The 27,193-nt window shown below is 48.8% G+C and overlaps 3 protein-coding genes and 1 long non-coding RNA gene across 8 annotated transcripts; 3 read left to right on the top strand and 1 right to left on the bottom strand.

Moving 5' to 3' along the window:
- The first annotated feature begins 158 nt into the window (after positions 1-158).
- Positions 159-5,476, top strand: LOC120710381 (uncharacterized protein At3g49140-like). 3 transcript variants are annotated; one of them, XM_039996036.1, is made up of 14 exons: positions 212-482; positions 804-925; positions 1,157-1,266; positions 1,350-1,575; positions 1,786-1,888; positions 1,977-2,041; positions 2,553-2,672; positions 2,781-2,876; positions 3,508-3,664; positions 3,749-3,811; positions 3,895-4,004; positions 4,094-4,246; positions 4,580-4,675; positions 4,760-5,476. In XM_039996036.1, exons 3-14 carry the CDS (start codon positions 1,190-1,192, stop codon positions 4,856-4,858), a joined length of 1,365 nt encoding a protein of 454 aa, XP_039851970.1. In that variant the 5' UTR covers positions 212-482; positions 804-925; positions 1,157-1,189; the 3' UTR covers positions 4,859-5,476. The 3 variants fall into 3 exon arrangements, with proteins under 3 accessions (XP_039851971.1, XP_039851969.1, XP_039851970.1); XM_039996037.1 differs by lacking the exon at positions 804-925 and having other exon boundaries at positions 159-482; positions 3,761-3,811; XM_039996035.1 differs by lacking the exon at positions 804-925 and having other exon boundaries at positions 197-482.
- Positions 5,477-6,852: 1,376 nt separating this feature from the next.
- Positions 6,853-11,902, top strand: LOC120710380 (probable methyltransferase PMT19). Its single transcript, XM_039996034.1, has 6 exons — positions 6,853-7,608; positions 7,726-7,936; positions 8,160-8,448; positions 9,046-9,432; positions 9,529-9,606; positions 9,778-11,902. Exons 1-6 carry the CDS (start codon positions 6,952-6,954, stop codon positions 9,989-9,991), a joined length of 1,836 nt encoding a protein of 611 aa, XP_039851968.1. The 5' UTR covers positions 6,853-6,951; the 3' UTR covers positions 9,992-11,902.
- Positions 11,903-12,303: 401 nt separating this feature from the next.
- LOC120710378 (PTI1-like tyrosine-protein kinase 1) lies at positions 12,304-27,040 on the top strand. Of its 3 annotated transcripts, none has more exons than XM_039996032.1 (9): positions 12,304-12,482; positions 13,150-13,273; positions 13,413-13,663; positions 13,770-13,896; positions 14,001-14,274; positions 25,477-25,609; positions 26,176-26,262; positions 26,370-26,533; positions 26,609-27,040. In XM_039996032.1, exons 2-8 carry the CDS (start codon positions 13,180-13,182, stop codon positions 26,520-26,522), a joined length of 1,119 nt encoding a protein of 372 aa, XP_039851966.1. In that variant the 5' UTR covers positions 12,304-12,482; positions 13,150-13,179; the 3' UTR covers positions 26,523-26,533; positions 26,609-27,040. The 3 variants fall into 3 exon arrangements, with proteins under 3 accessions (XP_039851966.1, XP_039851963.1, XP_039851967.1); XM_039996029.1 differs by having other exon boundaries at positions 12,317-12,472; positions 26,609-27,017; XM_039996033.1 differs by having other exon boundaries at positions 12,336-12,478; positions 26,609-26,975.
- Positions 19,238-24,363, bottom strand: LOC120710379. The gene is made up of 2 exons (XR_005689879.1): positions 24,192-24,363; positions 19,238-19,544 (listed from the first exon to the last, which is right to left on the bottom strand). It is a non-coding gene; the product is annotated as an uncharacterized LOC120710379 (long non-coding RNA).
- Positions 27,041-27,193: the final 153 nt, after the last annotated feature.

The raw sequence follows: 27,193 nt of genomic DNA, 5'->3' as shown, positions 1-27,193 counted from the left end.
AATCGCCAAGTTTTTGCCTGTCTTAAGCTTTTTTTTAAAAGAAGTTGGTAGAATAATCTGCAATATAAAACGGGGATGGAGGTCAGAAACACTGTAGCAGAAGCAATAAACTGTACTACTATTTGTGGGCCACAAGTAGTACCCTTGCGCCGTGTGTGTATAGAGAGAGAGAGGAGCAAATTTACCAAAAGGGCCCTGCGTTCCTGGCGGCTCTCTCGTCCTCAGTCAGTCCCGAAGTGGAAGGGAAAAAAGGGAAGAGCGCAGCGCCGGCGCAGGAAGCCAGCCAGGGGGGGAGGAACTTAGGAAGGAGCAGCTCGCGACGGCAACTTCACGCGGTGATCCGTCTCGCCCGGGGTGTGCCGCCGCGCCGAGGCTGCCGCGTCGCGTCAGGCCGTCAGCTGCCGTTCTCGCCGCCCCGCACCCCCGCTTCCGCTTGATCCTGCGCCCCTGTTTTTCCTCGTTCCAGGTGGACGGTCTCATCGGTGAGTGCCGTTGATCCCGCCGTTTCCGTATCGAATTCGATTGCGTTCAGCACCAGCGGTGCCACTGTTGCGACTGGAACTATTCTGGTCATACAACGGTGGCGCCCGGAGATGTTTCCTTTTTTTGAAGTGTATGCTGTTCTGAATGCTTGGAGAACAGAGGGGACCTGTTCCTTGATCAGTGCAGCAGCTCTTTCGTAGCGCGACTGCTCACTGAATGATTTAGTTCCAATAATCAGTAGGAGAGTTTGGTTGAGTCGCTTTGGTGTTACTATTTTTTTTTTTAGAATGATGTTCGTAATGTTATGTTCATTGCAACAGCTGAAGTTGGTAAACTGCTCTGATCCACCGGGGCCCACCGTGATACATGGTGTTCAGGAATTAGGCTTACTGGATTAAAGATAGCATAATTTGGCATCGGTTTCGATGTGATCTCTTTGAGCGTGAGTGGCAATTCACACATTCAGAAAGAGCCGATGTTCTCATTTCTCAAGGAATTATCTCGGTTTATATGAATAGAACCTTTTTTACCCCTTATGTACAATTGTAGTTGAGAGACAAATACTATCTATGCAGAATCATCCATATTGCAAACATATTTCTTAATTAAGTACATGTGCCAACAGCATTTTCTTTGTTTCTTTTGTCTTGACAATTATATTTTACCTTTGTAGAGCACATTGAATTGTCCTCTGCTGGAGTGTGCAATGGTGGCAGGAGCCACATTAAACTGGGTCAAAACCCCATTTAACTCCCGGAGATTTCATGACCTATCTAGTTTAAGGTCCTTCCAACCCTCATTGGGAGTACTTCCTCTAAATGGCTTCCTTGCAGTTTGAAACTAACAGCTGCAACCATTTCTTGCAGTTTTGGATGCCGTAACCCTTTTGGACCAATTCAGCCCTGCTGGTTGCCAACTAATCAGGACTCATCCCTAACCAAGGTTCGTGTGGCTGCTGATTATTCAGACTCAGTGCCAGATTCGAAGTACACAAGGGATCGAGGTTATCATCCTCTTGAAGAAGTTAAAGAACGTCCAACGAAGAAGGACCTGCTACTGACAGATGTCGAAACAGCTAGAACAGTAGTAGAGGTAACCTGCTGTGACTAAAATTCTCCATTTAATATTGCATAAGGATACCCTGATACCAGAGTTTAAAGCTCCTCAAACTAATCCAAATGTATTCTCTAAAAACTTACACAAATTCCTCTAGCTGTATAACAAACAAAATGATGATTTATATCTGTGTGAGATATGTTGCTGAGAATCTGAGCTAGACGGTCCAATCCTCCATCTGTCTAGGCCAATGGCAAGGGATTGCTTGTATTTCCTGCAAGGGTGCACAATCAACCTCATGGACATGTTGCCTGGTCAGAGTTTCAATATGTTATTGATGACTATGGAGGTAATGCCTTAATGCATGAAAAAATGTATAATAGAGCCTTAGCAGCGCTTTTTTCAACTAAGCTAACCTGTTGAGAACGTATTTACAGACATATTCTTTGAAGTACCTGATAGCGAGAACCTCTTGGAGGATGATACTGCAAATAATCCTGTGGTAAGATGCTATTTTACTGTGTCTCCTTGTAGATATGTTTTATACTCCCTGTATTAGGGATAGCCATATAAGTTTGTGTAGTTCATATATTATTTATTAGGGCTCAAGTCAAGTAGTCCTGAATTGCTAACCTTGTACCCATTACGAATAAGGCAAAAATTTGAACCCTTCTTCTCTACCAAAAGTTATAGGAGTACAGTCATAGCATCTAGAGTCTATGTGCCTGGCGCCCTGGCATCATCGTTCTTTTGCATGTTAGTTGTTCCTTCAAGGACCAATCTTCACAACATAAGATCATTCTTTCCCTTCTGTTCTCTGTGTAAGCACATATGCATTCTATGGTCAGCAATGCAATGTTAATCGGTTGCACTCATTTTCAGTTTGCAAGTTTAGTGCTTCAGTCAACATGCCATTGTCTTGCTATAAAATAGTGTTACTCTCAAGTTGAAAATTTTGTGGATCAGTGCTTTGATGGGCTATTTTCTTACTTGAAATGACGTTTCGATTGCAGACAGTTTTGATTGGAATGGATGGACCAATTATTGGGGAAAGTAGTGTGGCGATTAATGATTTCAGTGATTACATGGATGGTGAAAATTTTATGGACGTTCCTGATGAACACTACAGCAAGGTTTGCTAAGAAAGTTAATTTTCCTGCTCTCAGCAGGTACTATTTGTCATTATTCTTGTTAGCAATAAGCCCTGTCATTATTAATGTTTCCATTGTCAAATGTCACAGATTGATACAGAAATAACTGATATTCTTATAGAATGGGGGATGCCAGCAACAATGCGTGCAATACATCCTGTTTACTTTGCTAAATGTTTGACAAAGGTAAGATATAAACAGTTATTGGAGAGTGCAGACACCACAAACAAGCAGCCCTTGAAATAGTGAAAATGGTCAACCTAACAAAGATCCTATAAATGATTAGTTTAATGAACATCTTGTGCTTCAGATTGGTCTAGTAATTTTGTGCTGTCATGAACAGTTGTAAGTGAACCATTTAACAGCCTAGACTACTCGATTTGGCACATTTCAAGAGTATGTTATCTCTCAATTGGGGCAGAAAGTATCAGTAAAATAATAGAAAGATCGCAGCAGTTTGATGTCTTTTTTTTTCCTCGAACACGCAGGAGAGCTGCGTATCTGTGTATTAAGAGGAAAAAAGCAGTTTGATGTCTTGCTCTGAATATTTCCCCCCATAAATTAGTATTGGATAAAAGCTCTTCCAAAATAGAATATATTTGAATAATACTGTGGCTTTTATAGATATGCAAACCTGAACTTCTTTTATTTATTCTGAACTTTCATGTATCAGTTTGTTGTAGAGTAAAAGCTTCAACAAAGCATGCCTCATAGTCATAGCATTAGCGATCAAGAGCACAACCCTAAATGTGTCACATCAAACCACACAAGCTGCAGAGAACTATGCAATCACATGACCTGCTCTTTTACTATACAGGCTGTTCATGAAAATCATGGGGAGAAGATGGATAGTCCATCAAATGGTGTTTCTATTGTAGGATATCTGAGACCTGCTTTTATAGAGGAAGAATCTTACTTGAGGACCTTGTTTCATGGCGGACGCAAGAGTGATGGTTATTCATCTGACTGGAAAGGTAATTACAAGAAAATTCAGATGCGAGGAGTCTTCTTTTCTTTTCTCGATGTTATTCTTCAATCCAATGCCACTTCTGATGCAGTAAATGAAACAGATGAATACAACAGAGAAACTCAGTCAATTTCTGAAACCGATCGCCTAGTTGGTAATTTAATTGGTTCATATCTTGCACCTCAGTTACCCACATTTCATCAACTTTTATTTGACTTATGCTAAGCAAATATTCAGATGATGATAAGTCAAGATTTGACTTCAGTGATACCAGAACTAGCACTGATTCAATGATCTACAAGCTGGAGATAATGACAATTGAGCTGTTTTCCGTGTATGGCAAGCAGGTGATGTTGCTTCAGAATAGAGCATAACTACTTGACATTTCTCAGTACTGTGTTCATTACAGTTTCTTATATTCCATGGATTTCTGCAGTTGATGATTGATCCACAAGAATTTCAAGATTCAGAACCAGACATTCTTGCAAACTCTGCTTCAGCGATTATAGAACGGATCGAAGAAAACAGTGATCAGTGTGCAGTGGCTCTCAGGTCACTCTGTCGCAGGAAAAAGAGTCTTACTGTCGAGGTGTGCTTGTTGTCATTGATGCCTTATTCATCTTATGCATGGAATGCTCTCCTTTTTATTATATGTCCAAATTCATCGTTTCATTGTGAAAAGGAGTAGGGTGCAGGTTTTTTTTTTCTTGTTTAGTTGCTGTGACTGACTTCTGCAATGACAGGACTTTAAATATATCTGCAGTATCACCTTTTGTTCAGAAGCACGTCATTTGCACTGTGATTATGATATTACCTGTTCGTATGTTGGTTAGGCATGGTGTTGTCTCTCACTATTGCATTTCCAATAAGACAAGTGCTCCTTTAGTGTAAGCTTTGTGTTGCGATCTGATATGTTCTGCAGGAGGCAAGCTTGATCGGCATTGACAGTCTTGGTATTGATGTAAGAGCCTTTTCTGGCTTGGAAGCTAGGACTGTTCGATTTTCATTTAATGCTCAGGTTAGTTATTGGGCTTATAATTTTCAAATCACCTTGGTTCTTTTAATGGAACCTAGAATAATCATTTGGAATATTTGGTTTCAGGCGCTCTCGGAACGTTCAGCTGAAAAGAAGATCAGGCGAATGCTTTTCCCTCGTTATCAGCGTAAAAGCGTGAAAACCTCCACTGAAGATGAGTCTTAACTTATCAGCTGATCCCCCCACCCCCACCCCCAAAAGCACCTGAATGGCTGGTCCGGCGACAAGAGTGCCAAGGGAATCAACAAAAGACTTTTTTCATTTGATCTTATGCGAGTTTGCTAGGATAGCGCACAACCTGTCGACTATGAGAGTGAGCTGAAGCATCAGGGCACATGATTGAGGTTTTGACTTCACCGATGCAGGAAGGTTGGCCATGTACGGTCTCTAACATGCCTCCAGGTCCAAGGATCCAACGATAGAGTTTGGTTTCTCACAAAGAAGATTAGTAGATTACAAATAAGGTGGCAGTTCTTGTTATAGATGCACTGCAATCTGATCCCTGCGGAAATCTGCAACCGAGTAGCTGACCGAGCTTTGTCAGCTGTAAATTCCCAGTAATAACGAGCTGCAAGATGAAAGCGCAGAGTAATAAGGTCTCTTTGGCCTGAACCAGTTCTTTGTTTCGTAAAAAAAAAATATCTTGTATTTCAATCAGTTCTTTTTACCGCAACTTGTAACTAATTTTGCTGTCGTCACTTTCATGCCTGAATAAATGTAAGGCAACTGAGATTATGTATCAATGAAAAAAAAAGATAAAGCCGGTGCCTTTTCTTGGTTGAAGCCTGAAAGCGTGTAATTTTTTTTTGCCCACGCAAATTTACCGACAAAGAAATTAAACCACCCTACAACACGAGCTATCTATACGGAGCCCACATGTTTTGTTGTGAATACCTTTTTGAAAAGGGGCCCTTTTCTTATGCCGCCATTGCTCTGATTAGACGGCGACTGAGCTCGGCGATAATGTTTGCACGCAGCTAGTGCCCGTCGCCGTCCGCGGTGACGCTCCAGCGAACCAGACGGCGCACGGCCAGTGGCCAGCCCCCACTCTCCTCGCCGGCACCACCTCTCGCCGCCCGGATTGGTGCCGTCAAAACTCACGCGGAGTCCTTCGGCGCCATCGTTCTCAGAGCAGACGCCACTCGCATGCCCCGAGAAGTGACAACCTAGTGCGGCAGAAAAGCCAGGAGAACACGTACAGGCACAGCAGACGTGCAGGCGACAGAGGACGTCGAAAGATCAGACCATGGAGGAAGAGGATGATGACCTCCTCTCCTCGTCTTTTCGTTGCGACCGTACGGCGGAGAAGGCGACGCGGCGCGGAAAAAAAGGAGAAGTGGCCGGATCACTGGCTCGTTCAGCCGAGAGCGCGCTGTCGCCTATCGCCGTCGCCGCCCCGCGCACGCAAGTCTCCGGCGCGACTCCGACCGGTCGGCCGCGCGCTCCAGCCCGTAACTCGCAAGCTAACAAAGCTAGCGGCCGCGCCGCGACGCGGAGAGCGCGCTCGGCCGCGCGACGGGGTCCTGCGTTTGCTTGCAAGCGATGCTACGATCATGGCGGGTCGCCGTCGAAAGCAACGGCCGTGGATCATCGGCTGATCGTCGTGGAGAACGAACGGAAGCAGGCGGCGCCGGGCGCGTGGTGTTTTCGACCCGGATCCTGCTCGGTGCCGTGGTAGAAGAAGATGCGTTAGGTACAGTGGGTTGGGGTTCGATCGTCGTGCAGTGCAGTACTGGATGAGACGTACCACGGCCTCCTTTTGGACTTGTCACTTTGGCAGTGTGTTGCGCGTACGGTTCAACGCGATTGATTCCCCTCCTAAAATCTAAAGCCGTGCAGTCACATCGTTGTTCGGGTACTACTAATTACCTTTTTGACCATTGCAGCTCGCTGCTTTAATTAAAACTTTTTAAACTCGTGCGGCAAACTTTTTAAACAGACAAGAATTTCACATGTCTAAAGATTTTCTTTTTTGAAAAAAACCATGTCTGAAGATCTCGCACCCATGGACTGATGGACAGACGCAACGCAAAGTGGCGGACTGAACGAGAGCACGTGCCACTGGTGGGCGGGTCCCACGAAATCCCCAACGGCCGGGGCCCGCGCGGCAGCAACCGCTCGCTCCCCTGCCTCTTCAAATACGAACACGGCGGCGCGGCCCCGGTGCCCAGTGCCCACCACTCCACTCTCGCCGCACGCGCTCACTTGGAGCATCCGATACTCAGCCAGGCCAGTGATACGCGGCGTCGGCGGCGGCCATGCCGCTGTCGTTGCCGTCTTCGGCCGCCGTGGTCGCGGCGCTGCCGCGGGCGCTCTCGCTCTCGGCCGCGGCCGTCGCGGCGGCCACCACGTCCCTCCTCCTCATATCCGCCGTCGTCCCCCGCTCCCACCTTGTCCCCTCATCCTCCTCATCACCGCCGCTCCCCCCGTCCGCCAGCGCATCCACAACCGCCTCCCAAGCCCCGGCGCCCGCTCCGGACCCCGAGCACCACCACCCCCCGCCGCCCCCGCCCGTTCCCCCGTGCCCGCCCAACGCCACCCACCTCGTCCCCTGCCACGAGGCCCCCTCCGGCGAGCGCCACTGCCCTCCTCGCCCGCCGCCTCCTCCGCACCCGCCCAAGGACCCCCCGCCGCACCCTCCGCCGCCCCCGCCGCAGTGCCGCGTCCCGCCGCCGCCGGGGTACCGCCCGCCCCCGCCGTGGCCCGCGCGGCGTGAGCGCGCGCGGTACGCGAACGTGGAGCTCCCGCTGCTGCCCTCGGCCAAGGTGGCGGCTGACCAGGACCCAGTCCGCGGTGCCGGGGAGTGGCTGGTGTTCAACAAGGGCAAGGGGTTGCGGAATTACGTCGACCAGCTGGCGCGCGTGGTGCCGCTCCGCGGCGGCGTGGTACGCACGGCTCTGGACATCGGCTGCGGGGTGAGGGCTTGCATCAGAGCTTTTCCTATTCGCAACTGAGACGCTGCTCGATTGAAGAGTGGATTAAAACTGTTTGATTGTGATGTTTTTCTCTCTGTTCATGTGAGTCACTGACAGGTTGCGAGCTTTGGGGACGACCTGCTGAACTATGGCGTACTGACCATGTCCATTGCTCCGAAGAATAGATATGGAGCACAAGTGCAGCTTGCGTTGGAGCGTGGACTGCCTGCGATGATCGGAGTGCTTGTCGCTCAGAGGCTACCATATCCATCACGGTCCTTCGACATGGTGCACTGCGCGGACTGCTTTGTTCCATGGACTGCTCATGGTAGGACATTCAAGATATCATGCTATGCCTGACAAAGCATACTTCTCACAGTGTCTAGTTTATTATTGCACTTATCACATCAGTAATTTTCTTCAAAGCGAATCTCCTATTGGTGAATGTTGACGTCAGTGAACACTGAACAGAACAGCTCCTAGTATGTCGATGTCAATAAAAGTTTTGTAGTGGAGTGCTCTTGTTCTCATTCACCTATAGCTGATTCCAGATGGCCTCTATATGCTGGAAATTGACCGCCTTCTCCAACCCGGTGGCTATTGGGTTTTCTCTAGGCCACCCGTCAGCTGGAAATATGGATACAATATTTCAAATCAAGCGACCAAAGACAAGGATAAGCAATTAACTATGGATGATATCGCGAATAAGCTTCATTGGACAAAGCTGTCTGAGAAGGGCACGATTACTGTTTGGAGAAAGCCAACTTGTCATCTCCACTGTGACCAATCAAAGCTCTTAGGATCATCACCACTCTGTAGAGAAGACCCAGATAGTGCTTGGTAAGGTCATCTTGTCTCCTTGTCACTTTATATTTCCAATCAATCGCAATGAAACAGAGTAATGCAGATTTTAGCTTTGGCTATCTTTTGCATTTGAAAGTTGAGGAGGGGTTGAACATGCACTGAAATTGAAATAGAATGCAAAAAGGTTGCAATGTTATTGCCTTATCAACAATGGCACCACCTCATCCTCTTTTTTTTGGCTTCATGGTATTCTTGTGATATGTGCACATGACTCTGGTACAAAGTAATTAGTTGTTTTCATTGATTCTTCTAAAGTTTGCCTTGCAGTACAAACTTATTTTAAAACCACATCATCATATGCATATGTTCTGTTGTGATTTCTGAACTTCATATGTAGTTGTAAAGTTTATTTTGTCAAAAATGTAGTTCCATGAATATTTTGTGAGAGTTAACAGTACAGATAATAAAAAATTAACACGAGTACAATACTAGTACAACACCATTGTGTTCCAATTTCTGCCAAACTGGGAGAAAAGCACTTTTGTGTTCCAAGGACTCTTGCATTGAAGTTTTCAGTCATTAAATTCTTCCAACATGAAAGTTTCATTAAATATAAGTTTTGTTACGTTGCAGGTATATGAATATTTCAATGTGTGTAACATGTCTTCCAAGGGCTGAACATGCTAATGGTTGTGCTGATGGTGCCATGGAAAAGTGGCCTAAAAGACTTGATGCAGTGCCACCAAGGATATCCAGTGGGGAAATGAAGTTGTCCATTCAGACATATAAGCATGACAGTTTGATTTGGGAGAAAAGGGTTAATTTCTATGTAACGTATCTAAAATATTTATCAAATGGAACATACAGAAATGTCATAGACATGAGTGCTGGTTTTGGTGGATTTGCAGCTGCTATGTCCAAGTATCCAGTTTGGGTCATGAATGTCATTCCTACTAATGTAACAGAAAATACTCTTGGTGCCATCTATGAGCGTGGATTGATTGGAACATACACAGACTGGTCATCTCAATGAAAACTCTTTTCTCTTGAAATAAATAATGCAGTATGGTATGAATAAGCATAACTCACCATCTTGATTTTTAATATATTTTTCAGGTGCGAGGCCTTCTCTACTTATCCACGGACATATGATCTAATACATGCTAATGGAATCTTCAGTTCACATATTCACAAGTAAGTGACCCACTGACCCCTCATGATTGGCCATGTTCAAGCCTCTGAAAGAGAAAAGAACGGCACAGAATGTTTTCACAAAGCACATGGACAGTTCTAGTATTAGTGTATTACATAGCACAGAGTTAAATTGATTCTAGCTCAGATCTCCCTCACCAAAGCTATTTTCAGATGCGGGATTATTGACATTCTGGTTGAGATGGACCGCATTCTCCAGCCAGGGGGCGCCGCTATAGTTCGGGACAGAGCTGATGTTGTTCTTCAAGTTAAGAAGGATGCAGACCGTCTACAATGGCATAGTCGAATCGTTGACACTGAAAATGGGCCCCTTGATCCTGAGAAGCTTCTCATCGTGGACAATTCCCTCCCACTACCAGGGAGCTAAGTGAGCAGCGAGAACCAGGGTCAGCAACCCCTTCATGTTCATGACAACGAGTTCTAGGTCTTATCATGTTAGAAGAAAAGTGGGCTGAGATCTTCATTACCTGTACAGAAGAAGATTATAAAGACGACTAGGGTGTTGTTACCTGTACATATGAAGGGTATAAGGCTATTCTACAGTCAGAGATTCAGAACTACAGATCCACATATGTCCAGTCCAATATATTTGAGCCACTGACTCCACTGGACCGTCTGGACGCCCTTTCTTCGCTCCAATATGCAGCCTGATTTTCCGAAGCTCTGACGACTAGCTGTGCATCTGGAACCAATCAATCTCGACTCTCTGTACAGATGTCTGTATTGACTCGCATTTGTATAGCAGCTGTACTTATCTTGTGAGCGGTGATGTACATGCGAGAGGAGTTAGACTTTTCTGTATTTGAATTTGCCTTGGTTTGGTCGCTAAGCAATCTACAGGTTGTACTGCATCGTGTAGAAAGGCCTTGATTGGCAGCTGCCAATTTTCACCTGGTCCTTGTAACTTTCCGAGTTCAGACCGGGGTTCCTGTTTGGATTGGGGTGTTGTACAAGCAAAGGGAAGGGGCAGGTCGAGTCGTGACATGATTTTCTTACGGCATAATCATAATACCGGTTATTATTTCCGCATGCGGGTCGTCTTCTCCTCACCGAAAGTAGTGATGGCTTGATGTTGATGGGATTCGAGGGCACAAGTTTGCTGTTCCCTCTTCTTTCCGGGGCAATATGTAATTTGCAAGTTGATGGCAGTGCGAATGGTGGTTGCTTTGCTTTGCTTTTAGCAGTTTCTGTAAATGTTCCAAAATGCAACGCAGCTTCGCTTTCATTCTTCCGATTCTCATTTCAGAGCTCCAGTTTTTTAGCTTAACTCCACAGCTGGCAGCTCTAGCTTCCCACATCCGTCTGTCCGCTAACTCGCTCGAGGCGCTGTCTCTCGACTTTTCCTCTCGCTACAGTAGAAGAGGTGAATTCGAGGTGACTTCCCCTCCGGCACCGGATCCGCCGCCTCTCCACCGCGTCAGGCTGCCTCTTAGGCGCCGGAGGTGATGGAGAGCGGTAGATCCGGTGGCCGGTGTACATATTCCTTCTATCTAGTCTCATCCTAGGTAGGGTAGGATGGTTTTCCCCTCCGGCATCGGTGTCGGATTGGGGCTTTTGCTCGCCGGGACTCAATCATGGCGGGGATTTCGAGTTCGTCGAGTTTCCTGCTGCGGTGGAGGCCAGGTGCATCTGCTCTACTCTAATAATGGGGGAGTCGACAGTTGTTCTCTTCCCCTGGTTAGAGTTTGCCTTGAGTTGGGTAGCCGGATGTTCTTCGGGGATGTTCTTGGGCGACGCCATCTCTGTGGTCTATCTTCTTGCGAAGGGGATGGATCTAATTTGCTCCCCCGTGAGCTTTTCCTTCTGCGTTGGCGGCTCTGTCGTCGGCGCCAGACTCCTGTTCCGGTCACTGGTGTCTTCACCAGTGATGGTGGATCGCTTGCTGCTCTTCCTCGATCTCGACGATGATGGCCGATGTGATTGGGAGACCGTTTACTCGGCATCGATGCCTGGCAGTAAGTCCTCCTCTGTGGTTTCTTCCACAAACTGGGGGTCTCGTCGGGTGGCTTGGGCGAGCTGCTCTTTTGGACGGTGTGCTTCTTCCCCGACGCTGGCGGATTCAGAAGAGGTGCGATGTCCAGGAGCTATGCATGAAGATCCAAGAACTTTATTCTTAAATTTGAATGATTTGAGGGTCTTGTACGCAAATTTGCATCTCTGGAGGATGGGGATGACGGATTTTATTGTAAATTTCTTTTCCTCCAGAGTGCTCGTTGTAAAAGCCGGGCTTTTATAAAATGGGATCCAGGCCCCTTGGCAAAAAAAATACTTGCTGAAATTTCTCCCATGTTTTTTCATCAAAAGGACATGAAGAAATCAACAGACGGATCAAGGTCCAATACGAACCACAGACAAGAAAACCCACACAGGACAGGCAAAATCTTCTCTGATTATGACAGCTGAAAACATCCGTTCCGTTTTCTGGTGAAATTTTGAAAAACAAAATGGCACTTCAGAACCAGCAACAGAAAACCAAAAAAAAATCCATAATCTCCCTCGCCGGGTCCCACCTGCAGCCGTTCAACTGACGCGGTGGCCCCAGCTGCTCGTGGGGCCCACGCGGGCGTTCCACTCGCTCGCTCGCCGCCTATACCGCCATACCGGCCGTTCCCACCACCAGCATCTTCAGCGCGTCCCCGAAAAACCGCGCAACAAAGTACAGCGCGACGTGCACTGCGCAAACGCGCAGAAAATTAAAGAAAACTTCTTCAAAAAGGACAGAGGCCAAAAAAACAGAGAAGGAAAACGCGCTATAAAATGCGGCCACCGCCCTCCGCCTCCCACCTCTCTCGCGTTCGAGGCGAAGCCGACGGCGAGCTCAGCAGCGCCGGCTGGCCCCTTCCTCGAGGTACAGGCAGGTACCCCCAGCTCCGGGCCCTTCCCCGAGCCCCTCCCTCCCCCGAGCTTGTGCGGCCCCTCCGCCGGAATGCGGGCGATCGGGGCGGCGGAACCGCCCGATTCGGCGGTAATTGCAGCTGGGTTTGTGGGGCGGCGCTTCCGGGTGTGATTAGGCGAGGCTTTTGCGGGAACCGTGCTTAGTATGGCTAGTCCGTTTAGCCGTTCCGGTGCCGTGGATTGGATCTCGGTGTCGCTACGTCTGTGCTCGGGATTTTGGTTGCGGTTGAGGCGTGCCATCGTGCGGGTCAGCGGGGATGTGTGTTGTGATGAGGTCGTAGATGATAAGGTTCTGGTAGTGAGGTGCTGGCTGTAGAGGTTTATCGGAGGTGATTTTTAGGGAATTTATTTATCTGAAGTTATTTCTACGGCCCAATTTTTTTAATATCTGAAATGGTTACGAGAATCCTCACTAGTAGTGCTACTGCATCGGGTGACCTTTGTAGCGTGAATTTCGAATTTGTATTAAGGTCAAGAGTACCTGTATCTGGAAGTTGCCACAGTGGTTAAACTATGTCTCTACTGGAACACAACTTTCTCTCAGTTTCGTCCATGTTAACTTGCATGGCGTTGGAATGCTTGCACTGCCATGTGAGAATTCTCCTGACAAATATTATTTGTGGTTTGCAGAATAGGTGTAAATTAGAGTAAAACATAGTGATGTGGCGTCACTGGGTTTGCTGCAATTGCCAAGTTGATGAGTCTGATAAGCGTGAAAATAGGCATATCAAGGCCACAACCAACAATGTCGATGGTATGTTCATTTCAATGTACTTGACTGTCCTTACACTCCTAACTCGTGTGGACCATGTATCTGCTGCTCTGTCTAAACTTTGCTTCTCAGCCACGGACCATCTACATAGATTTTAACGCTATTTTATCCTTCTCATCAGGTATGACAAAGGGGCTGAAAGATTCTGCTACTGGAAAAGTCGACCCACAAAATGCTGCTCCCCCTATCAATATTCCTGTTCTATCCTTGGATGAACTGATAGAAAAAACTGATGACTTTGGGTCAAAGGCTTTGATAGGTGAAGGTTCTTATGGGAGAGTGTACTATGCCGTCCTTGATAATGGAATGAAAATGGCAGTGAAAAAACTTGATTCTACTGAAAATGAAGCCACCAATGAATTCTTGACCCAGGTTGGCTTTGTTGTTTCTTATTAGTTAGGGTGATTTCTCTTTAGTTAATTCTTGGTGCTAATATTCTGTCGGCTCCTAATTATACAGTAACGCTTTCTGATGCTAGGTTTCGTTGGTTTCGAGGCTGAAGCATGAAAACTTTGTAGATATGTTGGGTTACTGTACAGAGCGTAATCTTCGCATTGTAGCCTTTGAATTTGCCACCATGGGTTCTCTGCATGATGTTTTACATGGTAAGATTATTCATATCCTCTATAGCTTGTTAGATAATTCATGTTATTTGAATGCTGTATCAACAACAGATAGTTTGCATTTTCTTTTTCTTCATTAATGACAGGAAGAAAAGGAGTTCAAGGTGCTCAACCTGGCCCAGCACTTGATTGGATGCAACGAGTGAAAATTGCTGTTGATGCTGCCAAAGGACTTGAATATCTGCATGAGAAAGTTCAGCCTTCGATTGTCCATAGGGATATTAGATCAAGTAACATCCTCTTATTTGAGGACTTCAAGGCAAAGATAGCAGACTTCAATCTCTCAAATCAGGCTCCAGATATGGCTGCCCGGTTGCATTCTACTCGTGTGCTGGGAACCTTTGGATATCACGCACCAGAGTAAATATCCTTTGTTCAATTCAATATAACTATTTGTTTACAATATGCTAATATATATGGATCACTACTTATACTTTTGTCATGCTTTGCTGCTCTGCAATTGTACTGTTATCTGATCGATTTTCCAATATATCAGCAAGCTAGATTGTTTTTGTAATCATGGACATATTACGTTCTGTTGAAATAGAAGCTGTATATGCCAAAAAAAAAATGTTGCTTGTTTTTCTAATTTGAGATTACTTTCGTATCTATAGTTAAGCTAATTTCTAAGTCATAAGGAAACATGAGCAATCAATTGTAATCTTTGTATTTCTCTTCTTACTCTCTGACACATCACATGAATATTTTAACCCCTTTAGCCATAGTCGATTAGGCCACTTTTTTAAGAAGGATAGACCAACCTGTGCACCATGTTGTTAGTCCTCAACAACTCCTTTTCTTCATACTGTAGTTCTACCCTAAAAAGTTACATGAAAACTGTCGGTACCCCAGGACTGGGGTACCCCCTCTTGCTGTGTCTAGGCAAGAGTCTCGTAGTTATCCTTAACTACGCTCTGACGGCCGAGCAGCCGGACCCCTGTGGTCCGGAGCCCTACTCTCCCGGCAAACAGCCCCGGACTCGCTCCCCGCTTGGGTGTGGCAGCCCCGCCCAAATTAATCCGGCTTAAGTGCGCTAACCATTACCGAAACAGTAACTAGGGTTAACACGCACTTAAAACGGAGTAATCCGGCAGTGCTGTCGGGTAAAATCCCGATTAAACCACTTGAACAGGATCGACAAAGCAGTCCAGAGAATGCAACATTCCACAAATTTTACAGCATAGAATATGAAATTAAATTATTATTACAAACCAAGTTTGAATTCATAAAAAGACAATAGAGTTTAAGTGCGGCGGAGAAATGAAAGATATTCTACCGACGAATCAAGACGTCGTGATGAAGCCCGTACATGACGTCAACCACATCCTCAGATATACCACCTGAAAAACAAAGCCACAAGCAAGGCTGAGTATTCTAATACTCAGCAAAGCTTACCCGACTGAGGGTATACTTAGCTCTTTATCTAGACATGCAAGGCTTTTGGCTGGAGGGGTTTGTTTTGCCGAAAAGCAGTAAAGAGTGGATCCTTAATTATAGGTTTTAGTTTTCAGGTTCTAGTTCAAATAACCATTCTAGGTGAGCATCTATCCAATAGCATCCATGGTGAAAACAATTATCTTTTACCATCCAATCAACCATATTCATCGTTCTCAACTTTCACTTCTTACTCTATGTGGCAAAAGGGTTAAGCAGTCCCAAACCGTGAGAAGCGGACGATTCGAATCGAATTTGTTAACCTTGCAAGGCAGACCTAAACACACGTCACGTGGTTACTCGCAGAGTCACACGTGCAACATTTCCCCTTTCTTTCCGGGTTGTGGATCAGGGTCACCGTCCTCGACTACAGAGTACGACGACTCTGCACCCGCATGTGCGCGCATGAGAAACGACGTTCAAAGAAGGTGAAAGTAAAGTCCACTTGCCGGTCCAATTAGGTACTTAAGCTTACCGATTACCATATTCTCGGCATGTGTCTAGTACGTTCAAACACTTAACCACCACTACCACACACTGCGGCCTTATCCATTTTCACTAAACAGACGGGGTATCACAAGTATCACAACCCCGCCCGTGAGCCTTATAGTTGCAGTATATAGTAGACATTCAACTCCTATAGTTCTCGCGAGTGACAGGAAATCACTCGACTTCTACCGAACCATTAGCCTAGCCAACTAGCGACCTACACATACTAGTGTTCAAGCATAGGTACCTGGATCATGCAGCTAAGGTTCCAAGCAACTCCTGTAAACTTAAATGCGCAAGTAGATAGAAACGGTAATAAGTTGCAAAAATTTAAAAATAGATAGGACATGCTCCGGGGCTTGCCTGGAATTAACACTAGGTTAGTGTTAGTTAGAGGAGAATTGCTCAACGAGCAGCTTCCTTCAGTCTTGTACATCGGGATCCACCCGTCCATCTTCTAAACGTGTCCACCATTCACCGTCTTCTGGCTCGGCTCCGATATCACGTCATTCACGCGATTCTTCTATCGTACCAAAATGAAATACGACAATGCATATGTATGAAATGTATATAATGCATTTATTTCTTGATATAGATGGAGGTCAACTAAACTCAAGTTGGAAGGTGCTACTACTGTCTTTTTTAGCCTGTTGGGCAGTCATTTATAGAGTAGGAATTTTATCTATACTAACTCATAAAAGAGCTGGGTGTGTCGCTTTTCTTTTATATTAGTTCAGAAAAAATGCAGAAAAAGTGTTTTTCATCATATTAACACATGGAAAACAAGAGAAAACTATAACTAAAGCTAAAAACATAGAATGGTGCTGATATTGTTATGAGAGATGCTTTACTGGTTCACTAGTGCACAGTAAAATTTTCAGGTCATTTGATGTAACAAATAAATCATAAAAACTCATGAATCTATTACTACTAGTGTGCAAAAACAAATCTCTAGGGTAAAGAATGCAAGTTCTGGTATTGAAATTGTATCAGTAGGTTAGATTCCTTAAGATGAGCTTGTGGTAAAGTTTTCATAATTTATTGAGCTATACAGCAAGCATAGCAATTTAGATTCCTTTCCTAGGCATTTGTCTAACTACAAATCTACAAAGTAAACTACTTAGTTTTAGTGCCTAAAATTGTACAGGCATGATCATGTTTTGAAAACCAAGCTCTAATAAAAATATGAGATTTTTCTAATGAAGGAAACTAGGGTTTTTGATTTACAAAGTTTATTCATGAATAAAACAAAAGGACTAGTGATACATTACTAAAAATTCCCAAAAATTTTCCATAGCATCTAGAAACTAAATTAAGGCTCCTGTAAAAATTTCAGCTCATGGAAACTAAAATAGAACCCTGTGTATTTAATTATATTTAACATAGGCATAAACCAAGATCTAATGAAACATACAGCTAGATTTGTCAAAATGTCATCAAATTTTTACAGTAAGCTACTCATCTAGGGTATAGCACACTGTCCAAAAACTAGCCTTAGTTCAGGACTACAACAGGAGATACATACAAAGGTATATAAAACTAATATTTAATATAGAGATAAAACTATTGGTCAAATGCAAAACTGGATGTAACAAAAGTTGTAGGTCTTGTTGCAAGGATTCCAAAACATTTGGATTTGTATTTTTCTGATTTTTCTACGATTTTCTAGGTATTTTCAAAGTTCGCTGTTTTGAGTTCATGGCGTTTTTGCGCTTGCCCCCCTGGACTTCTGTTTCTTCTCAGCGCGGGTCCTTGGACGGGGAAGGAACAGAGGAGGTAGGGCGCAGCTTTTTCCGGCGAGGAGAGGCTCCGGCGGTGGGGGCCCCACTGGGGAAAAGCGAGAGGGGCACAAGAGCTACCTTTGGAGGGGCTTGGGGCTCGAGATGGTGGCCTGTGGTGGCCTCGCCGCGGAGAGGGGCGGCCGGCGGTGGACTGGTCCGCGGCGGCGGCGTTCCCGGCGGGCCTGGGCGGCGGCGAGCAGGTCGGGGAGCACCAGCAGAGGCCAAGGGAGCTTGCTACGGGGTCCGTTTGGCGCGGGAAAGGGTGGAGGGGTGAGCTCCACGGTGAGCTAGGGGGCGGCGGCGCTGATGGCGGCGGCGGCGACCGTTCCCGGCAACAGGGGCTCGCGGGGCGTGGGGCTCGCGCTCAGGAAGGAAGGAGGGGAGGGTGAGGACGGCTCGGAGCTCGCGGAAATGGTCCAGGCGAGTCAAGGCGAGGAGGGAGGGCGTGACGCGGTCGGCCGGAGCGATACGGCGTCGCCGTGGCGCTTCGATGGCGGTCCTCGGCGTGCGCGCACGGGATGGCGCCGCGTGGCGATGTCGCGAAGCTTCAGGGAAACACCAGAGGCGCGGAGAGGGCTGGGGCGCGGCGCGTGGACGACGGCGAGGCGACGGCATTCGACGGCGAACGGCATCACTGCAGGAACAGAGAAGGGAAATGGAGCGAGGGCAAAATCGTAAATAAAGCGAAGTTCAAAACTCGTTTGTAAATTCAATTTTTCTCCTTTATCCCGAGGTCAAACGAAAAACTTTTGAATACCAAACTTGCTTAAAATTTCGAGATCTACAACTTTCGTTTTAGGCACTTTTTCATTTGAGACTTCGTTTCAAAGATAAAAATTGAAACTTGAGTGCATTCGAAAATATCCAATATACTTTGAAATTCAAATTTTTCTCCCACTTTTGTGTAGCAACTCGAAAAACTTTGAACACGAAAGTTGTTCGTCTTTTGAAAACCTATAACTTTGGTTTTGGACAAAAATTTATTTGAGCTATATTTTAGAAATTATTTTCAAAGCAGATTAGTTTGAAATTTAACAGATAAATTAAATCTTTGAACACTACGGTTCAAAGGACCTGTCATTTTATGTTTAAACTTTTATTTTCTCTCTTTGATTCAACAAGACTTTGATTTACATGTTTTTAGAGAGACGCCTATTTGTTTTCATATGTATACTTACATTAGTTTAAAAATTATTTACGGTTTCTGACATATGCAACTATACACATACACATGCATGCACACATAAATGTATTCGATTCCATTTTCTTGGTTGATTATGCATGATATCATATTTAATATTTCTTGCTTAGCATTTTAAAACTCTGGGATGTTACATTGGGGAGGGTCCGGTGGCACCACGTGTCCCGGAGGAGGTAGCCCTCAGCCAAAACAGCTGGGGCCCCCGGATCCCCGCCGGGTCCCGGACCCCCATATACTATCCGGACCTCTCAGCGGGGTGGAACCACCCCGCCTGGGGATGGTCCGGAGCCGCCACGTGTCCGCAGGTGCGGGAACGCGCGCGGGGCCGCGTGGCTTCCACTGGAAGACTCGCCTACCTACCGCATTCAATGCGGTAGGCGGTGTTAGATAATCACCATGCTCTAGCTTGCTCTCTTTCTTTATAGTAGTAGTAGCTCTACCTCTTTGACCTGCCGTGGCTTGCCACTTGATTTTGGGCGGCAAAGACTAGTGAGCATAGTTGCAGCTGCTAGTAGCAGCATGGCAGCAGTAGCAAGTAGTAGCAGCAGCAGTAGCAAGTAGTGTTAGAAGCTGCAAAGCACTGTAAGGCCATACCTTGTAAATGACTCACCTTGACTTGGTTGTGTATAAAGGAGAGAGTAGCTGCAGCTCAGTGGTTCAAGCAGCTCCACTGCCGTGTGTGCTCTTCCTGAGCTTCTTCTTCCTCTCCCCTTCTTCTTCTCCACCTGCAAGAGTGAGTGAGTGTGGTGAGGGAGTGCCAACAAGTGGTATTCAGAGCTTGAGTGTTCGAGCTTGGTGGCCATGACTTCCCTGGATCGTGAGCGTGGGCGCGGGCGTTCCCCGGAGCGGCGTGGTCGGCAGACGACGTACGTCGTGAAGAAGACGGTGCGGGAAGCCGGCAACGCGCAGTATCCCATGCTCACCCGCACGAACTACGCCGAGTGGGTGGTGCTGATGAAGGTGATGCTCAAGGCAAGGCGCCTGTGGGCGGCGGTGACAACGGGCACCACCGACGAAGAAGACGACCAGTCGGCCATGGAGGCCATCCTCAAGTCGGTGCCAACAGAGTACGTCGTCCCGCTCGGCGCCAAGGACTCCGCAAAGGAGGCCTGGGAGAGTTTGGAGACGATGCGGCTGGGAGGCGACCGCGTGCGCAAGGCGAAGGCGCAGCAGCTCAGGCGGGAGTACGAGGCAATCGCGTTCCGCGATGGAGAGGCCATCGAGGACTTCGCGCTGCGGCTCACCTCACTGGTGAGCCAGCTAGCGCAGGTCGGCGTCGCCATCGGCGAGGAGGAGGCGGTGGCGAAGTATCTCCGCGTCGTGCCGCCGCGATTCGCGCAGATTGCGCTCTCGATTGAGACGCTGCTCGACATGAGCACGCTCACAATCGAGGAGGTGACCGGGCGGCTCAAGGCGGTTGAAGATCGCGCGGAGGCAACCGCCCGCACGACCGCCGGCGGCCAGCTACTGCTCACGGAGGAGCAGTGGGCGGCGCGCCTGCGCGAGAGGAAGCAGGGGGAGGGCTCCTCTGTTTCGCGCGGAGGTGGCGGAAGCGGTGCGCGCGGCAGGCGGCGCGGCAAACCGCGGCGGAAGGCTGAGGGGACCGACAAGGACGGCGGCAATCGCGCCGCCGACAAGGATCGGTGCCACAATTGCGGCAAAATCGGGCACTGGGCCCGAAATTGCAAGGAGCCAAGGCGCCAGGAGAGGGCGCATCTCGCCCAGGATGACGAGGAAGAGCCTGCGCTGCTCATGGCGCAGGTCTGCGCCATCAACACCGAGGCAGAGGACCGCGGCGGGCACGTCGAGCTCGACGAACCGCGCGCGCGGGTCAACCTCGGGCGGGCGGAAGAGGAGGCGGAGGAGCAGTGGTACCTCGACACCGGCGCGAGCAACCACATGACCGGCAACCGCACGGCCTTCTCCGAGCTCGACACCGAAGTCGTCGGCACCGTGAAGTTCGGGGACAACTCCGGCGTTGGCATTCAGGGGCGCGGCACGGTCGTGTTCCAGTGCAAGGACGGCGAGCACAAGGCGCTCACGAACGTGTACTTCATCCCCAAGCTCCGGAGCAACATCATCAGCATTGGCCAGCTCGACGAGCGAGGCTGCCAGGTGCTGATTGACGGAGGCGTGCTCCGGATCAGAGATCGCGAGCGGAAGCTACTCGCCAAGGTCGCGCGGAGCAAGAACCGCCTCTACACCCTGGCGCTGCGCATTGCGCGCCCGGTGTGCTTGGCGGCACGCTGCGACGACGACGCATGGCGCTGGCACGCGCGCTACGGCCACCTGAGCTTTGACGCTCTGGCCAGGATGGCGAGGCGAGGCATGGTGAGAGGGCTGCCGCTGATCGAGCACGCGGGCGAGCTCTGCGACAGCTGCCTCGCTGGGAAGCAGAGGAGGCTGCCTTTCCCCAAGAAGGCGAGCTACCGCGCCGGCGACATCCTCGAGCTCGTCCACGGCGACCTCTGCGGGCCAATCACGCCAGCAACGCACGGCGGGCGGCGCTACTTCCTGCTTCTGGTGGACGACTGCAGCCGCTACATGTGGCTGCACCTCCTGTCAAGCAAGGATGAGGCGCCGGCGGCGATCAAGGAGTTCCAGGCGCGGGTGGAGACAGAATCGGGGAAGAAGCTGCGCGTGCTGCGGACGGATCGCGGCGGCGAGTTCACTTCGATCGAGTTCGGGCTCTACTGCGCCGGACAAGGCGTGGAACGCCATCTCACGGCGCCGTACTCGCCGCAGCAGAACGGCGTCGTGGAAAGGAGGAACCAGACGGTCGTCGGCATGGCGAGGAGCATGCTCAAGGCCAAGAGGATGCCGGCGGCGTTCTGGGGCGAGGCGGTGAGCACGGCGGTGTTCATTCTGAACCGCGCGCCCACCAAGAGCTTGGACGGCATGACGCCGTTCGAGGCATGGCACGGGAGGAAGCCGGACGTGTCCTTCCTCAGGACATTCGGCTGCATCGGGCATGTGAAGAAGACGAAGCCAAACCTCCCCAAGTTGGAGGATCGGAGCAGCCCGATGGTGTTCCTGGGTTACGAGCGCGGTAGCAAGGCGTACCGGCTCTACGATCCGCAGGCACGGCGCGTGGTGGTGTCCCGCGACGTGGTTTTTGATGAGGCGGCGTGTTGGAGTTGGGAGGAGGAGCAAGGTGATGGGGAAGCAGTGCGCGGAGCCTGGAGGGACTTCATCATCGAGCACGTGGAGGTCCAGGACGGGGAGGACGCCGACGGGGAAGCAGCGGCGAGCCCAGGAGTTGGCTCCCCTGCTTCAGGTGCGGCGGCAACGAGCCCAGGCGGCGGCTCCCCTGCTCCAGCCTCCCCTGTTTCGGAAACAGGGGAAGCGGAACCGGCTCCGTATTTGCCTGCGGGGTCGCCGGCCACACCTACGGCACCATCACCAGGCTCAGCATCGCCGATCCACTACGTCACGCCTCCTCCGAGCGCCTCCTCGAACGTCGATGCGGAGTACTCCGGCGAGCCGCTCCGGTTCCGCGCGGTGGATGATCTCGTCGGTGATTCCAGTCCACCAGGGCAGGCGGCCCGGGTGCTGGACGATCTCGAGCTGCACCTGGGCAGCGCAGAGGAGCCACCGAGCTTCGCCGCAGCAGAGCAGGAGGCTTGCTGGCGGGTGGCGATGCTGGAGGAGATGGCGGCGGTGGAAGAGAACCACACGTGGGAACTTGTGGACCCGCCGATCGGATGCCGGCCGATCGGATTGAAGTGGGTGTTCAAGGTGAAGAAGAACGAGCGCGGCGAGGTGGTGCGGCACAAGGCGCGGCTCGTGGCCAAAGGATTCGTGCAGCGCGAGGGCATCGACTTCGAAGAAGTCTTTGCGCCGGTGGCGCGCATGGAGTCTGTGCGCCTACTACTGGCGCTGGCGGCGTCAAGGAGCTGGGAGGTCCATCATCTGGACGTGAAATCGGCGTTCCTCAACGGGGAACTCGCTGAGGAAGTGTACGTGCAGCAGCCGCCGGGATTTGTCGTCGCCGGCGAGGAGCACAGGGTGTTCCGCCTGCGCAAGGCCTTGTACGGGCTGCGTCAGGCGCCGCGCGCATGGAACATCAAGCTCGACGCCAGCCTCACCACGCTCGGCTACACCAAGTGCGCCACCGAGCACGCCCTCTACACGCACCGGTCGAAGGGCGGACTGGTAATCGTCGGCGTGTACGTCGACGACCTCATCGTCACCGGCACAGAGCAGCGTGACATCGATGCGTTCAAGAAGAAGATGAAGGCGATGTTCCGCATGTCTGACCTCGGCCTGCTCACCTACTATCTCGGGATCGAGGTGGAGCAGGGGAGGGACGCCATCACGCTCCGCCAGAGCTCCTACGCCGAGAAGCTGCTGGAGCGGAGCGGGATGGGCGAGTGCAGGGCGTGCCAGACGCCCATGGAGGAGAAGATCAAGCTGTCAAAGGACAGCACTGCCCCCTTGGTGGACGCCACGAGCTACCGGAGCATCGTCGGCGGGCTACGCTACCTCACACACGCGGCCGGACATTGGGTTCGCCGTGGGGTACGTGAGCCGGTTCATGGCGGAACCGCGGGAGGATCACCTCGCCGCGGTCAAGCATCTGCTCCGCTATGTGGCGGGGACGCGCGGCTACGGGCTCATCTACCCAAGGAGGAGCAGGGGAGAGCTGGAGCTGATCGGTTTCAGCGACATGGCGGGCGACGTTGATGGACGGCGGAGCACGACTGGCGTGCTCTTCTTCCTTGGAGCGTGCCCGATCTCCTGGCAATCGACGAAGCAGAAGGTCGTCGCGCTAAGCACTTGCGAGGCAGAGTACATTGCGGCGGCGACGGCATGTTGCCAGGGAGTTTGGCTGGGGAGGCTGCTGGCAGAGCTCACCGGAGAAGACGCTCGGGCACCCGTCCTGATGGTGGACAACCAGTCCGCCATTGCCCTTGCCAAGAACCCCGTCCACCACGACCGGAGCAAGCACATCGACACCAAGTTCCACTACATCCGTGACTGCGTCGATGGTGGACAGATCAAGCTCGAGCATGTCGAGACTGCTCGACAGCTCGGTGACATCCTCACCAAGCCACTTGGGCGCGTTCGACTCACAGAGTTGAGGACCAAGATTGGAGTTGAGGAAATCAAGCAAGAGCAATGCGATTAGGGGAAGATTTGTTAGATAATCACCATGCTCTAGCTTGCTCTCTTTCTTTATAGTAGTAGTAGCTCTACCTCTTTGACCTGCCGTGGCTTGCCACTTGATTTTGGGCGGCAAAGACTAGTGAGCATAGTTGCAGCTGCTAGTAGCAGCATGGCAGCAGTAGCAAGTAGTAGCAGCAGCAGCAGTAGCAAGTAGTGTTAGAAGCTGCAAAGCACTGTAAGGCCATACCTTGTAAATGACTCACCTTGACTTGGTTGTGTATAAAGGAGAGAGTAGCTGCAGCTCAGTGGTTCAAGCAGCTCCACTGCCGTGTGTGCTCTTCCTGAGCTTCTTCTTCCTCTCCCCTTCTTCTTCTCCACCTGCAAGAGTGAGTGAGTGTGGTGAGGGAGTGCCAACAGGCGGAAGTGCACTCTGCCACAGCAGAGCCCGAGGCGGCTTTTGCCAGGTTGCACTGTTGGTCGCGTGTTATCAAGGCGCACAGTGCAGTCGCTGGCGCCGCCCACGCCGCGTATGTCAGTCTACTATGCCAGTTGAACACGACGGCTCGGCTTCGCCCATTATGACGCCTATACGGTAGCCTCGACAGTCTACGCCGCAAGCTACATTGCCCCAACGGGCGCCCCGCCGATGGGACAAATAAAGACTCCCCTCGGTCAGAGAGTCTACAGGGCGATGAAGTGTATCCGAGAAGAGATTCTCAACCGCTGTAGCTCCATTGAAGCTTTCTGCGCAGTATACTATACATCCACGTTAGACCCACCTGTCGGGGTCTGAACGCCTGCGTCCCCTTGGTCTATAAAAGGGAGACGCTCGCTAGAGAAGAAAAGACCCCCGGTTGGGCAGAGGATAGACTCATTCATACTAAGAGCAATACATCTCACAGTGGATGTAGGGTATTACGCTCCGGCGGCCCGAACCACTCTAAACCCGAGTTTTCTTGCGTTCTTGCCCCCAAGCTAGATCAGCCTAGTCGCTTAGCACCTTCCCGAGTACTCCCCCTCTGAGGCGGGTGCGTTCCGCCACCCGGCTGTGGGTACCCTAAAAAGCCCACGACAAAAACCATCTGCTTGAAGATGATCTTGCAACTTGTCCAGTTCCTCGGAAGTATGCTATAGACCTTACACCTGGACTAATTCATGACTCATGCCTGTTGTTGGGTGGCAAGCTGACAACTGCTGCCCAGTTTCACATTCTTTTTACAAGCAAACACAAATTTTTTTTTACCTCATTTGCATAGGGAAAGTTCACATAGAACTCATACAAGCAGGTTAGCAGAAAGTACACAATTTCTGCTTTAGTAATGGCTAATTACTTACTTTTGTGCTATTTCTGTACAAATCAATTATTTCTGTAGCTACAAGCAAGCTAGAATCCAATACCGTCCACCTAGCACTAGCAGTAATCACTTTGATAATCGGTGTTAGTTTTTAGATTCTCTCTTGATGTGATTCTGTTGTCTGATCAATCTACAAATTGACTTGTTTTGCATTACATTCTCTGATGCTGAGTACATTCTAAAACTTTTACAGGTATGCAATGACTGGTCAACTAACCCAGAAAAGTGATGTATATAGCTTTGGAGTAGTTCTCTTGGAGCTTTTGACAGGTAGAAAGCCAGTGGACCATACAATGCCTAGAGGACAGCAGAGTCTGGTAACCTGGGTATGCTCACTTGCTACCTTCTCATTTTCTTTGTGATTAGATGCAAATTATTCAATTAGTAGTGTATTGCAATTAGCAGCTTAGCACCTTATTTGGTCAAATAAGTTCCTGTGAAGCAATAGTTTGTGCCTGTATAATGGGGCTTTTAAAAATTTAATTTAATCCAGAGGGTTCAAGCTGTGGGTATTCATCAAGTAGATAATCATCTGTTCTGTGAATCCCTAATCTGGAACTGTTATTTCTTTGGGAAACAATAACTGACGACGATGGGCTTGAACTCTATGTGTTAAATACCTTAGAATTTCTCATACTCTCCAGAACTGTTTCCAGCACAACTATAGTTATTAGGAGTTTTTGTGATGCATAGCTTGTGCTTCATTGCTATTTGAAAAAGCATACGAGATCATCAGAGTGCAAAATGATGCCCTCAAACCTTGGATAATGAAATAGCCCTTTGTAGGTTCTTAAAAAGTATGATATGATGATAACATGACACAACCCCATCCTAAATGCGGAGATTATTTTTCACACTAGTTTTCTAAGAATGCATTTATTTGGCTCTGCAGGCTACACCAAGATTAACTGAAGACAAAGTGAAGCAGTGTGTAGATCCTCGGTTGATGGGTGAATATCCAGCAAAAGGACTCGCAAAGGTCCCCCTTACTCCTCTCAGCATGTGCCGTGTGCATAAGCTTGTAACAGCTAATAGCCTATTTTCTCTTTCCGCATTTTCTCATATCACTGTTTTCTCCTAATGCAGCTCGCTGCTGTAGCAGCTTTGTGTGTGCAATACGAAGCTGAGTTTCGCCCAAATATGAGCATTGTGGTCAAGGCTTTATCTGTGCTGCTCGTAAGTAAGCAGACTCAAACACCTGCACCACCAGTCCACTTGCCGTTGACAGTTGATGCATAGAATTAACCAAAGTAAGTTCTCTTCCTTAGATATCTTATCATATATATGGGCCAGGAAATTATATTTGATGAGTCGCAATCATGCAGAATGCCTGGAACATCCTGATTTGGACAGACAGTTCACTCTCTGCAATATCAGTTAGGCTGCAAATATGATAGGAACAACAGCTTGGATAATGCACACAAAGGCTCAATTCACCTCTCAGATTTCAACAACTAACTGCATGAAGGACGTCTTCAGTACTGCAAGGAGCATCTGCAGTTCTGTAACAATGTTCATATTTATCTTTCAGGAGACCTGAATTCTGATGCAAGTCGGCATTTTGGCTGGCTATAGGAACTTCATGCCTGTACTTGGGTCAAACATATAAACTGGAATGTACAAGTCACAGGAATTCGTTCAAAACAGCTTGGGTCTGTCATTTGACGTGCTCTCGTTGACAGATTTTACTCAGTGAGCTACATGTAATGTGGACTGCGAAACTGGCGCCTTAAATTGATTGCACATATCATTGGCAACGTTGATGTCACCGGCAGCTGGTGGCGCCCCTTCATCAGTAGTAAAAAGTGTAGTTCCTCCCGTTCAGTGATCCTCCAGTTTAGAAAACAATATTGTTGTTCTTTAAAAAAAGAAAAGCATATTTTTATTTAGAAAAGTCAAACTTTTTACTT

The sequence above is a fragment of the Panicum virgatum genome, chromosome 5K (assembly GCF_016808335.1).
Source record: "Panicum virgatum strain AP13 chromosome 5K, P.virgatum_v5, whole genome shotgun sequence".
In the NCBI taxonomy this organism is placed as follows: Eukaryota; Viridiplantae; Streptophyta; class Magnoliopsida; order Poales; family Poaceae; genus Panicum; species Panicum virgatum.
Note: the sequence above shows the minus strand (reverse complement) of the source record. Positions and strands in the feature narration are given on the sequence as shown.

Excerpts from the sequence above, each read along its gene's own strand:
- LOC120710380 (XM_039996034.1), top strand. The coding sequence starts at position 6,952 with ATGCCGCTGTCGTTGCCGTCTTCGGCCGCCGTGGTCGCGGCGCTGCCG. Across the intron at positions 8,449-9,045 it reads GAAGACCCAGATAGTGCTTG|GTATATGAATATTTCAATGT; the intron begins GTAAGGTCATCT and ends GTTACGTTGCAG. Across the intron at positions 9,433-9,528 it reads ATTGGAACATACACAGACTG|GTGCGAGGCCTTCTCTACTT; the intron begins GTCATCTCAATG and ends TATATTTTTCAG.
- LOC120710378 (XM_039996032.1), top strand. The coding sequence starts at position 13,180 with ATGTGGCGTCACTGGGTTTGCTGCAATTGCCAAGTTGATGAGTCTGAT. Across the intron at positions 13,274-13,412 it reads CACAACCAACAATGTCGATG|GTATGACAAAGGGGCTGAAA; the intron begins GTATGTTCATTT and ends CCTTCTCATCAG. Across the intron at positions 25,610-26,175 it reads AGCAGAGTCTGGTAACCTGG|GCTACACCAAGATTAACTGA; the intron begins GTATGCTCACTT and ends TTGGCTCTGCAG.
- LOC120710381 (XM_039996035.1), top strand. The coding sequence starts at position 1,190 with ATGGTGGCAGGAGCCACATTAAACTGGGTCAAAACCCCATTTAACTCC. Across the intron at positions 1,576-1,785 it reads CAGCTAGAACAGTAGTAGAG|GCCAATGGCAAGGGATTGCT; the intron begins GTAACCTGCTGT and ends CCATCTGTCTAG. Across the intron at positions 1,889-1,976 it reads TGTTATTGATGACTATGGAG|ACATATTCTTTGAAGTACCT; the intron begins GTAATGCCTTAA and ends ACGTATTTACAG.